This window comes from Epinephelus fuscoguttatus, linkage group LG16 (assembly GCF_011397635.1).
Source record: "Epinephelus fuscoguttatus linkage group LG16, E.fuscoguttatus.final_Chr_v1".
Taxonomy (NCBI): Eukaryota; Metazoa; Chordata; class Actinopteri; order Perciformes; family Serranidae; genus Epinephelus; species Epinephelus fuscoguttatus.
This window is the reverse complement of record NC_064767.1, coordinates 13,490,925-13,504,958: the sequence shown is the minus strand read 5'-3', so window position 1 is coordinate 13,504,958 and position 14,034 is coordinate 13,490,925. Positions and strand designations below refer to the sequence as shown.

General features: G+C 40.7%; 1 protein-coding gene across 3 annotated transcripts in view; it reads right to left on the bottom strand.

Moving 5' to 3' along the window:
- Positions 1-9,426, bottom strand: part of arfgef3 (ARFGEF family member 3) — a 71,588-nt gene extending 62,162 nt beyond the window's left edge. Inside the window, exons 1-2 of one of the 3 annotated variants that reach the window (XM_049600143.1) lie at positions 8,714-9,426; positions 4,910-4,961 (exon numbers count right to left, since the gene is read on the bottom strand). In XM_049600143.1, the coding sequence (XP_049456100.1) occupies positions 4,910-4,961; positions 8,714-8,798 (137 nt within the window). In that variant the 5' untranslated portion in view covers positions 8,799-9,426. Of the gene's footprint in view, positions 1-1,683; positions 1,811-4,909; positions 4,962-8,713 lie in introns of those variants that run through there. The other 2 variants (XM_049600144.1, XM_049600145.1) reach the window with 2 other exon arrangements.
- Between the last annotated feature and the right edge of the window lie 4,608 nt (positions 9,427-14,034).

Here is a 14,034-nt window from a genome sequence, read left to right as displayed (position 1 = left end):
TCCATTTTAGCACATGACCTAGCCATCTCAAAAGTCTGTGGGTTATTTCCTTAGTGATGCTCCAACTACCTGTTTTCTTGTACAGTTTAAGGTTGGAGATTTTGTTTGGCCAGAAGATCTGGCATATTCCTCTGAGGCATCCATTGTGAAAGGCCTCCACTCTCAACATGTCTATTTTGACCACTCGCCAACTCTCTGAACTGTACAGAAGAAAAGATCTGATAGCTCCCTAAAAGTGAAGCCAAAACATGTTGATCGCCCCCTGGTGGCTGGCTGCAGTACAGGACAAAAATCCCGTCCCCTTCATGTTAGTGGCCAAACTAAAAACTTAATACAGAAAGATGGTTTCATTCATTTTAGGTAGCTCTTATCACTCTGGACGCTCAATGGCGCTGCTTGCAATTAGTCGGACGAATGTGTGGACAGGAACTTGGTACAGGTAGAGCATGCTACTGTGCAGACTTTGGCCCCAAATGACGTCAGCAGTGCAAGACGGCAGCTGCCATTTCCAGGATATTTTGGCTTCATTTTTGTACAGTTGGGGTAAGTGCAGATGTGGCATCCATCTTTCATATAAAGTCCATGGCCGAAATGCAATTTTGGAACCCATCAGCTATCATCTGACAACCGTTTAGCTTTATATTAGCCTTCTTTAATTCATCTTCATTCATATGCAAATGTATGTTTATAGAGATTAACTGAAATGACCATGGACAGAAGAGAAAGTCTTGGTCCGGATATCCGCTTCCTACACTGGATTGCCCAAAATATTAAAGTAGGTATAGCTGCAGTTGGAGCGGCTTCGTGACCCGCCCACCGTAGCTATAAGTCAGTCTAGGTCAGCCCCTTTTTTCCCTGAGCCCTGAAGGAAATGCTAAGTTAGTGTTTAGCTAGCTGTGAAGTGTTAGGGGATAAAAGAGAGGTGTTTAAGGTTAGGGTAAGAGTAATGGTAAGGGTCTATGAGGTGAATCATATCTTCATGTATAACGATATAAGGACATAAGGCTGTCTGAGTCACTGGCTTCCTTTAAGCCTCTCCTAAGAACACTCGTTGACAAGGGGGGAGCATGCAAACTCCGCACAGAAGGGCTCCCCCACCCTAAGATTTTATCATACAATACTTTTATCAATACTCCTTTTCAATATGGTACTTTTTTGGTACTCTTATCTGTTGTTTTTCATTTCTAAATAATTGCTTTTTAGAAAATAAATTAATCTAAAAAGAATAAATTCAGAACAGGATAACTGAATATTTTGAAAATAACTCAATGTTTCTAGAGCAGCAACAGTATTTTTTACAACAAGGTTAGTTTTTAGTCTACAAGACATTCCTCCTGTCCTGCTCCCTCTCTGCTCATGTGATTCACTGTGTGCAGGTAACATTAGTGCTGGTAGAGAGAGTTGGGGCTGTTTGTCTCAGCCAGCAGCTAAGTTTCAAAGCATTTTAAGATAAGTGTCAAACTAAGTTAGTCTACATACAGACAGCTGTCATTTGAGCTTATCAGTAACAATTCGCTAACAGCTGAGCTCGCGTGCTGTCCTTGTGTAACACATAACGTCAGAGACTGTGGACAGAGCATATTGAATATCGCTGTCTACATGTTTACATTTTCATGCTTGCTGAACACATGAATTGATAAAGTACTGGCTTCTTACTTCTTACTAGGGTTTAATGTCACTTACATTAATGAGTGTAGTTGCCATCAACTTGAGTAATTTTTCACTTATCTTCACTTTGTTTCCACCACGGCTGCTCGGCTGTTCACCAACTGCCATGTCATGTAAGTGTTTGTGTGTAAGTGTGTGTGTGTGTGTGTGTGTGTGTGTGTGTGTGTGTGTGAAGAGGAGGTCAGCCCCTGCACAGAGCGCAGGTGAGAGGCTGCAGGATGATGATAGGCTTGTTCGAGATGAGCTGCGCCTCGCCTGGAAAGTAAACACGAGCAGGCGGCTGCAGCAGGAGGCGGTGACACAAACAACTGCGGTCAAGTTGGACAGTTTTCTGACTCCGTACAGGTCCGTACAGGAAGTCACAGAAACACTCACTTCCTGTCTGATAGGATGTCTGTTTATTAAAATATTGTCAGACTTATACATAAGTTTGTTTTCAGTCCCCACTTTTTGTAATTATGACAGAGTGACCTATCAAAATGCTTCACAGGCGAACTGTAATTTATGTTCATGGTTTAACCACCATTTTAAATTAATTCTCCTGTAAATCAGCATCATATCGCTTACAGCTAGACAGGCTAAATAAATAGTGTCTGACTATACGGTTAACATTTTCAGAGGAAAAACAGTTCAGTCAGATATAGTCAGGGCTTCACATCTGTATAGCTGTTATTTTAAAAATCCTCACATCCCACTGACCAATCTCTGTGATGCTAAATAGGCTACTTCAATGATTAAAACAGTCCAGTGTTAATATACAATAGACAATGTATAGTTTACAATGAATGTATTTAGTCTCTGATGAATAAACCTTACCATCAGTCACACAACATGTTTTCTGTTCACAGAATAAACCTTCAAATCAGACAAATAGAATCTAAATCCCTCAAATTCAACAAAAATGAAAAGATGATCTAAAACATCATATTCCTGAGTCAACATCTAAATCAATCAGCTGTTACATCAGGTGAGAGCCAGGCATTTCCCATCATTCCCTGGATCTTGCAGTTAGTGGAGAGCAACTGCAGCACCTGGCTCTAAAAACTCACTATACCAAGATTATCACTAGCCATGTTTCCATCAGCCTGTTTAGATGCGCATCTAGAAGTATCGCATTGGAAAATTATGATGGAAACACCAAAATTCGAATTAAAATCCCCTGATTCGCACAAACTAAAATACGCTCGCTTTAGCCGGGTTTTGGTTCATTCTAAAAAATGTTGATTCGCAAAACGGGGGATGGAAACAGTTATGTTCGAATTAAGTCTGACGTAGCGCACCTCTCTCCATGGTGATATCCACACTCCAGGTCAGGAAGGCGGTAATGCATTTACAAGCTGGTTGCCACCCACCAGAAAACGTAGAAGAAGAAGAATGTGAGACTTGTTTTGTTTCTGGTTCTGCAGAAAACTCACAGTTTTCACCAAAGTCCGCACATTTAATGGAAACACACAGGATTCGTATTTCTTTTAATGCACATTTCCCGATGATTCGAATCACTTTTGGATGGAAACATAGCTACTGTCTACTTCTGTATGACGTCAGAGCAAGTCGGGATGAAGACGGACACAAAACTAACCGGCATGCGTTGTGCGGCGATCGCTGGTGATCAAATCTGCGCAGGCCCTAATGACTTAAACCAAAATGTTCAAAAGTACCGATAAAAGAACCGATAACATCAGAGCTCATCAACAACAGCATCTTTGATAATTTACCCACGGAGCAAATTCAGCACCGGGTTTCAGTACCCATCCGTACCTGTCTCAAAATATCCGATACCCCCAGAGGCTTATTGTCCTCAGACCGACTGCATTGCACCTTGAATTTTATTTTTATTCACTGCGTCTACCTGTTACATGTAGGATTAAATCTGGTGCAACCATGTTTTAATTTCTTGTAAATTATTAAAGCCATCGCACACTGTCCTTTTATAAATCAAATAAACTAAACTAAACTTTATGTTACAATTTTCAGTTTAATGTTGCAAGAGGGCTGTGTTTAACATGTTTGCTTTAGTTACAAAAACACTTGGTTAGGGTTAGGAAATGATCAGGTCTTGGCTTAAAATACCTGCTTTGGTCGCAACAGTGCTGGACATGTCCAGACGTGTGTTAAAAAACACTTGTATCTGTCAGAACACTGCTGAGGTGTCACACCATCCACCATCTCCTCCTCCTGATGAGAAACTCAGCTCATATACATATAATCGGAACTAAGACACTTTAGAAATAATGATATGATATATATTAAATGTACTAACATATCTGTGGTTTGCAGAAATGTATAATGCCAGCATTTTATTCTGGTGACTGGGCTGAAAATGGAAGTGGAAACTGGATGATAAAAACACAACTGGCAGTGCAGCCGCTGTAGCTGAACTGCTAATTGTGCCTTTGATTTACTTTGAGGAACTGTGGCACATGATCAGCAGCCTCTGTTCTTTTTTATCTGTTAGTATTTCTAGTTCATGAGGTGTGCACATTCCTAAGGGGACCTCATTTACTGTAAACTGCTGTGATCGGTGTCTTCATGATGCAGGACACACACTTTTGGGCGTGTGGGGAGATGCACTCAAATCTGTTTTCACCTATCTACTCCTTTTTAAAAACTCTGTGAAAAGCAGTAAATGAAAGTAATGACCCTTGTTATTATATTGTGCAGGTCTGAATGCAAAGGTCTGAAGAAGCACCAGTTTTCACAGAGTTAACATTTGTTACAGGATGTTGTATTTGATTGCACAATCTTCGACAGACAGATGCTATTGTGTGCAGCCTCTCTCTGAATTCATATCGTCTCTGGCCGTTAAAGTGTAGTGGTGATTAAACTGAGTGATTTGAATTCCTGAGTTTAGTACTTAAATTTGCATTAACATCCCAGGGATCATTGACAATTTAAATAAATTCAAATCATATACAGCGTGTAAATGTGCAAGCCACAGGGCTCCGACAGACACAGTCTGAATTTCAATATTTGGTTACCTCAGAGGCTGTACACTATGTGTAGCTGTAAGGCAAAATTAACCTGTCTTACCACTTCATTCAAACACTTCACAGTCCAACAAACCTTCTAGCAGCCAATGATGGACAGCTTTAAGCGTTTCTTGTTTAGGTTCACTTACATTTGTGTTTGTTTGCTACAGCAACTGCAGTATAACAAGTTCTGACTTCATGCATTTGAAGCTTTGAGTTAAACTGAACTGAAATGAGCTGAAACAAAACTAAATCTGTTGCATTTAACTTACCGAAGCTGTGACGGGGAAATCTTGGCTGATCCATTCTGACACTCCAGGGTTTCTGTAATTTAATTAAAAAAAACTGTGATTAACAACACCAGATATGCTGTATTATATTTCCCTAAATCAAAAGAAAACATGAACTCCCAGCTGTTACATATTGTATTTGTCAAGCTCGGGAAGATTAGGAGAGAAACATGAGATTTTCTTTACTCAAATAATAATCTGGCTCCCCACACAAATGTAAACGGTATTTGACAATATTAACTAGCTACGTGGGCGCCACAGTGGTTAGCAAGCAAGAGAGTTTCTGGTTTAAACCCAGGGTGGGGGAGCCTTTCTGTGCCGAGTTTGCATGTTCTCCCTGTGTCAGCGTGGGTTTTCTCCAGGTACTCCGGCTTCCTCCCACAGTCCAAAGACATGCAGGTAAATTGGTGACTCTAAATTGTCCGTAGGTGTGAATGTGAGTGTGAATGGTTGTCTGTGTCTATGTGTCAGCCCTGTGATAGTTTGGCGACCTGTCCAGGGTGTACCCCGCCTCTTGCCTAATGTCAGCTAGGAAAGGCTCCAGCCCCCCCGCGACCCCCAACAGGATAAGCGGTTACGGAAAATAAATGAATGAATGAACTAGCTAGTTAGCAAAGAACTTAAATCTAACAATTCATTATGAATTGTTGCATCACTGTCATAAAAACTGAAGTTTATTTTAACTCAGTCTCACTTACACCTTCCTGCTGACGGAGAGGCTAACTCTAGGGCACCAAATGTGTATTCATTCGCCACAGAAAATAGTCCCCAATAAATTGTTTATTATTATTTCCTCCTGAGTGAGTAATGTTTGTCAGAAACTACAGTGCCCAGCTGTCTTATTAAACTTGTGACTCATTATGAAAGAACTATGACTTCAGTGAAAATGCCTGAAACAAGAAAAATGCAGAGTAGCTTTAACCTTATGCTTTATCAAAAGCTAATACTAAAACATGTGCGTTACTACAGCTTAAGGCTGGATGATGTGGAGATGATCTAATATTTCAATATTTTGGCCAAATACCTTGATATCAATATTGTGATGATATTGTAGAGTTGACTGTTGGGGCTTCAATAAAATATTTAAACATCATTATGTGGATATAATGGCTAAATGGAGGGCAAATAATAGAACAGTCTATTAAGTTCAGTTCTATAAGTTCTATTAAGTTACATCCCTTTACTGTAATGCAGCCTTTAAAACCAGGATATGACAACACCTCAATATAAGATGATATCTATTTTTGTATAACAATACCGATATGATATCACAATACTGCCCAGCCTCACTAAAGCTTTTTAAAAGTGACACTGTGCAGCATTTAAAATGAACAGTACATCGTGATGACAAGATGACCTCAGATAACTTTACCTCGGGAACCTTGTGAAACCTTGGCTTCATACTATTAACTAACAAAGGACACACTGCTGCATTTTCCCAGTAGAAACATGAAATATGAGACTTGCTGACATTTCTAAAAACACAGCATAAATCTCCTGTTACTCTGCACAGGCTGTCATGTTGCATATGTGCTTCAAGGTTTAGTGTACAGTAGCTGTGTCCTTGCACTGCACTGTATGAAGTCCAAACTGTGCCCTGGCTCTGTGTGTGCGTTCACTTGAGACGTCTGCTTCACATCAAGACAACTATGAGCTGCACATTGATTGATGTTATGGCGTATCTCCAAACATTTCAAGGCATTCTGTAAAACATTTAATTGGCTGATGAAGTCCATCCACATCGATCCACGTCAGTCTAAGTGCACACATAAGTGAAATATAGCGCATGGGATATTGTCTGTATTTAATATGTCACAATTTAGACCTTACTTTATGCATACACTTTGCATTTGTGCGCATGTATGCAGGCACATGCACAGGTCCAGGGCCCTGAGTCGGCGTTAGGTTTTAACATGCCCTTGCAGTGTGTGTGCATTAATTCAGTGTGTGTGTAAGATTGCATGATTGTCCCTTCGTCAGCACAATGTGAGCCTATTCTGTACTTGCTGTCTCACCTGCCACTGAAAGGTCAGGCTGGCCCATCATGCCCGTTAATACTAATTATATCCGCCCTGACGTCAGTGGAAACTGCTTTTTTCCACAAACTTTAATGGTGTTTGATATGCTCTCCTTGGGATTGTTTCCAACCAATTTAGTGCGACATATTCCGAATGCTGTTTCGAAGGCTTTTCTTTCTCGCTGAGGAGAGAACTGCGGGCTGAAGCACTGAGCTGTGCAGACAGACAGTAATGAGACTTGGGGAGAGTTTCTATTCAAAGTCTGAAAACCTCTTGAAAGGGTTCTTCATGGTCTCTGTGTGTGGAAGATAAGTCATGGAAATTATTTTAATTTTAACAACCCTTTTACAATCCTTTTAGTGGGGTAAGAGAGGACTAGTGAGTCAGCAAGAATGTCAGCGTTGATGATTGTTTACGCTGTCGTTACCTGGGCTTTTTTTTAAAGGACTGAGCCTCAGATCCCCTTTAAAAGCACAAACTCAAGTAAGCTGTGTTATGCATGATGTCATCATACGACTGCCTGTGAAATATTTATTATAACAGCCACTAAACAATATACATAAAGCCCCAAGCCTTGTATGAGTCTCTGTGATACTCAGTAGTATTTTATAGTGATCTTACTGTGCTTTATATCATTTTTATGTTCTCCATGATCACTGCCACAGTAAACTGACATATGCAGCTACAGTTTATCGAGGTTATTGCATACTTGCTGATGACATAATATTCCTTCAAATCGCATTCAAGCTCTCATTAGATATGTCAGCATCTTTAAGGACTGACAGCCTCAGATCCTGTTTGAAAGCACAATCTTTAAAATACACGAGTAAGCTGTGTTATGCATGATGTCATCAAGACTGCCTGTGAAATATTTATTATAGCAGCCACTTAACAATATACATAAAGCTCCAAGCACTACATTCATAAATCCTTGTTATACATTATACATATTCCTGGATGGATCTGTATCTGTGATGTGGTCGTATTTTTATAGTGATCTTATGTTTCAATAATTCTTATGTTCTCCATGATCACCGCCACAGTAACCTTAAGTATGCAGCTAGTTAATCGAGGTTATGGCATACTTGTTGATGACATGCGCACCTACATACGATGTGTGCACATTGTTTGTTGGCCTCAAATTTATGATTAAAGGTACTGACAATTTAATTTCGTTACCTTTAAACAAACTGGCTCCTTCGCTGCACCCTAAATTCAGCTATGAAATTAGGAATTTGAAGAAAATGGATGTACTTTTAAGTTGTTTAAGGTTTGTCCACACACTTTACAAGCCAATAAATAAGCAGTATAGTCTGCATCTCCATTATTTCTGCAGTTTAAAGTGTAAACTGATAGAAAAGTCTGCCAGAATGGTGAATTTATGTGCCATTTTTTTGGAAAAATGACTTTTCTAAATGCATGCTACCTCCCAGTTCCCAGCTGGGCTCACAAAAAGCCAGCACCTAAAAACAGCAGGTGCACCTCCTGTTTTGGATGATGGAGGTTCCCTCCAGCACATGGACACGTAAATCACCTGCACCCTGCCATCAGTCTGTGAGGCTGACCACCTTACATCAATTCTCAACTTGTAAGAAACACTGGTTTTCCCTTGTGATATTCCTACACCATGGTTTCAGATATAATTCAGGCCTGTGGGATTAGTGCAGCCGCTCCATGTTTCCTAAAAGCTAGGAAGTGTATACAGTCGCATCCCTCCTGCAGCCGGAGAGCCGGGGGTGGTGGTGGTGGGGGGCTGTGGTAAACTCACCGCAGGCGTAGACGCAGGCATCGCGGATAGCTTTGTGCTTGTGGCCGGACGCGTCTTTCTGCAGCTTTCGCAGGATTTCCTCCATGCTGCCTCCAGAAAACAAGCGGCTTTATAATCTCAGAGCGCGGACACGCACTAGGGTCTGGGTGGGTTTGTGTACGTGTGGGTTTGCCTGTGGTATTTTAAGGGTGCAGTGACAGTGACAGCATCCCTGACCCCCCCTGATGAAGGCGATGATTCATTCCCAACGAGCAGCCAATGATGTCAGGCCAGCCGTCAATCCTCTGAAGGTGGAAGAAGGAAGCGTCTGTGCTTTTCTCTCCTTTTGTTGCATAAATCCACCGCGATGGTTTCCAGGAAGAGGAGCGAAGATCATCTGACACCTGACGAACAATCATCACAAATTGTCACCCATCCAGCGATGCATGAACACAAAGAATAGACGCCCTTTTCTCATCTTCGTCAGTCATTTATTCCTCAGCACTACCTTGCTTTCAGATCCGTTCCAGCTGATACTTGTGATCCTCAAGGTGTCCAGATCCGGGTCCTTCTATCCTTCAAATAATCCTGCCTGCACGCCAGGGCTACAGCACAGCGCTCCACAGTCTGCTGCTGCAAAGGAGGATTTCTCTCCAACCAGGCAACACAGTATTTACACCGCTTCCCTGTGGGGAGGCGTGAAACTGTGGCAGGAATCTGTGGACTCACTGGAATGGGATTTCCTGTCTCAGCAAGGCGACAGGTGGAGGAAGCTCACACAGAGCTGCTTTCACGCGACGATGCCTTCAAAATAAAAGATCACATAACACCACGCACGATGAATTTACATTAAGTTAAAGTCCTAATTTTTTCAACAATATCATTTTGTTTATTTATCTCCCTATTTTGTATTTTGAATTGAAATTTATATTTTTGCTGCCTGGAGAATAATCTAATAGCTAACAATATGGTGTATGGTGCCCCTGAGTAAATAAACAAATAAACAAACAACAAACAAAATTAAAAACAGTTATGCCCTCTAGGTTGCCCTTAAATGGAGATGACATGATGAACTGCCCTCTAGGCTGCCTTTCTATTGGAGAAAACATGTTGTTATGCCTTCTGAGGTGCCCTTCCATTGGAGAAAATGTGACATTATGGCCTCCAGGGTGCCCTAAAATGGAGATAACATGATAAATTGCTGTCTTGGGTGCTCTTTCAGTGGAGAAAACATGATGTTATGGCCCTTTAGGCTGCCCTTAAATGGAGATAGCATGATAAATTGCCCTCTAGGCTGCCCTTCCACTGGACAAAATGTGATGTTATGCCTTTCAGGTTGCCCGTAAGTGGAGATAAAGTGATAAATTGTCCTCTAGAGTACCTTTACAGAGATGAAAACTTGATGTAATGCCCTCTAGGCTGCCTTTCTAGCGGAGAAAACATGTTGTTATGCCTTCTGAGATGCCCTTCCATTGGAGAAAATGTGACATTATGGCCTCTAGGCTGCCCTAAAATGGAGATAACATGATAATTTGCCCTCTAAGAGTGCCTTTCCAGTGGAGATAACACAATGTTATGGCCTCAAGGTTGCCCTTAAATGGAGATAACATGATAAATTGCTGTCTTGGGTGCCTTTCCAGTGGAGATAACACAATGTTATGGCCTCTAGGTTGCCCTTAAATGGAGATAACATGATAAAGTGCCCTCTGGAGAAAACCTGATGTTTTGCCCTCTAGGCTGCCCTTCCATTGGACAAAATGTGATGTTATGCCTTTCAGGTTGCCCGTAAGTGGACATAAAGTGATAAATTGTCCTCTAGAGTACCTTTCCAGTGATGAAAACTTGATATAATGCCCTCTAGGATGCTCTCTCAGTGGAGAAGACTTGATGTTATTCCCTCTAGGGTGTCCTTTAATTGGAGAAAATGTGATGTTATGGCCTCTAGGGTGCCCTTAAATGGAGATATCATGATAAATTGCTGTCTTGGGTGCTCTTTCAGTGGAGAAAACGTGATGTTATGGCCCTTTAGGCTGCCCTTAAATGGAGATAACATGATAATTTGCCCTCTAAGAGTGCCTTTCCAGTGGAGATAACACAATGTTATGGCCTCTAGGTTGCCCTTAAATGGAGATAACATGATAAAGTACCCTCTGGAGAAAACCTGATGTTTTGCCCTCTAGGCTGCCCTTCCATTGGACAAAATGTGATGTTATGCCTTTCAGGTTGCCCGTAAGTGGAGATAAAGTGATAAATTGTCCTCTAAGGCTCTTTCAGTGGAGAAAATGTGATATTATGCCCCCTAGAGTACCTTTCCAGTGATGAAAACTTGATATAATGCCCTCTAGGATGCTCTCTCAGTGGAGAAGACTTGATGTTATGCCCTCTAGGGTGTCCTTTAATTGGAGAAAATGTGATGTTATGCCCTCTAGGTTGCCCTTAAATGGAGATATCATGATAAGTTGCCCTCTAGGGTGCTCTTTCAGTGGAGAAAACCTAATGTTACTGTATGCCATCTCCCGACATTATTTGGCAGGAGCGCTGTTGCTGCAGCTTTGAGGTCAATTTTGGTAGTCGCCAAACAGTGAAATTACTTCTGTCACATGATTCGTGATAGTGTGATTCATGCTTATAACACATACATAAAGTGAGCATTTTAGTATGCTAATTTTTAGCATGTAATACTAGAATGTTGGTTTAACAATATTAACATTTAGAGTGCCATTTTAACAATAATCTCAAAGGCCTCTGCAAGGGCCATGAGTGTTTGCCAACCATGCATGCTCCAATCTCTTGCTCCACACTCAAGTCCAAAACCAAAACACTGGTGTCAAGCCAGCTGCAGCCGCCTCACCACATCGAAGTTGGTTTGATATTCAACGGACATTCACTCCGGACTCAGCAGAATCTTCTTAGTTTCACTTTCACCTGATGTCGGCAGTAGGATGACGGTTTAATGTGGAGAGGATGTCAGAGTAGCGTAGATCATGCCTTTACCATCTGAGGAAAAAAATGTGCATCCCGTAGAGAACTGTTCTGTAGATGTGAGTTTTCGATACACTGCCACCCACTGTTGGAAGTGTATTAGTTTGCTGTTAGGTAAAATCCGCATGGAATATAAAAGATCCAAACATTTTCTTGTCATCGCATCAGCTGATGTCCGTGCCACCGTCTGTGTGGAAAGCATGACTGAGGATTTATTACATCAACGTACCAATGTTAACGATTAAAAGTCTTAAAATTCAGTCATATTCATCCTCTGGGAACATGGGTGAAAATCTAAGTGACCATTAAAAATGATTGAGTCTGTGTTGCTAATAATTAAGGAAAAAGTTATGTATGAAAGTCAGAACAGCAGGTGTAGAATTCAAAGCAAACACATTACCAACAACCTGGGGAATATGGACTGTGTGTGTGTGTGTGTGTGTGTGTGTGTGTGTGTGTGTGTGTGTGTGTGCGCGCGCGCATTATTGAGCTTTGTGATGCATGCAGCAATCTTGCAATATGTCATCATAACTTAATTCAATTTTTTGCTTTTGTTTTTGCCTCTTAATTATTTGCTAGGTTATATTAATCAAAAAAAATCAAAAAGACCAATAGCCCACCAAAGGAACAAAAGCATGACCTTCAGTTTAATGCGCTTGGTAAACAAGTTGTAGCCGTGCAAGAGGAAGGGAGATGATTGATATTCAGGCTTTTACGTATTCATTTATTCATATATTCATTGGCTTGAGTTCCTATCAGGATAGTGGAATTGGGCAATGAAAGAAAAAGACAAAAAAAGAAGGTAAGATAATAAAATTAATGTAAGAATCACAGATTGTAGGTGGAAAACAGGTATTATAAGGTCGTATTAAGTCCCAGCGGGTGCATAAAAACCGCACAAAAAAATGATGCTCAAACAATAAACTGAGGTTTTCAAAAGATGAGAGCGATGAACATGATGATACGTCTGGCAGGTTTTTACTCAGACACACACTTGTCCAACTATGACTTTAATTATGGAATTAATTAGATTCTTTTAAGACAACTCTCAAGCAGGAAGATTTAAAGTTATTCTAAAGTTCTGAGAAAGATAAATCATATCCAGGTCTACAAAACAAAACGGGTGTTTGAGTGCTGAGACAAGTTTTCACAGTTTTGTGTGTGTGTGTGTGTGTGTGCGTGTGTGTGTGTGCATGCGTGTGTAAGTATGTTATAATGTGAGCTGTTAATGCTCTGATAATTCCCAAAAAGATTATTTTTATGCTTCAGCACCAGCAGTGTTCCTGGCCTGGAGGCATTATGTTTTTGGGCTAGATAGAATTGGACGGACAGATGTCCATCCAATTCTCATGAATGTGATATGTCAAGAATGCTGCGAGGGAATTTCCTCAAATTTAGCTCAAACATCCATCTCATTAGATTTTGGTGGCCATAGATCAGAGGTAAAGATCACTGTCAACATGTCTGTCTCCCTTTTTTTCAAATTTGGCACAAACATTCATTTTGAGTTATTGATCAACTGCTTAGATTTTATTGGTCAAAGGTGAAAGGTCAAGGTCACCATGACCTTGCATCTATTTCATTCACGTAAAGGTGATATTTCAAGAACACCTTGAGGGAATCTCTTCAAATTTGGCACAACTGTCCACTTTGAGTCAAAGATGAACTCACTGGAATTTGGAAGGTCACTGTGACCTTGTTAGCTGCATTCTCATGAATGCAATATCTCAAGAAGGCCTTGTGGGGACTTCCTTAAATTTGGCACAAACATTTACTTGATGTTATTGATAAACTTATTAGAATTTGGTGGTTAAAGGTCAAGGTCACTGTGACCTCACAAAACATGTTTTTGGCTGCAACTCAAGAATTTATTTGCTAATTATGACAAAATTTCAAACAAATGTCTACTAGGATATAATGATGAAGCCATGAAAGGTCAAAGGTTAACTTCACTGTGACATCACAGTATACTGCACAAACATTTTTTCTGGCCATAACTCAAAATCATATCTCAGGAATAGAGGGAGACGTTTGGTCAGATACTTTATTGTTGACTCTGATCTTGGGTGTTCACAGGGTGCTCGGGTGCTGCCGGGGGGACGATGTGTGTGAAGCATCCGTTTTTTTCACAGACATGGATGTAAACTGTAAGTGCAACTTGACTGGTTCATGGAGGCATGCAACCACAAAGCACTAATTCTAGTCTTTTAATGGTTTGGTGATTTATGTCTGAAATGTGGTGCTTATCTGACTGCTAGTTTCATTTGTAAACCCTGTCTGCAAGTCCAATTTTTCTCTCTGCACAAAAAAGATTTCAGGCTGAACTAATTATTGAGAACAGATAAGATATAATTGCGTAG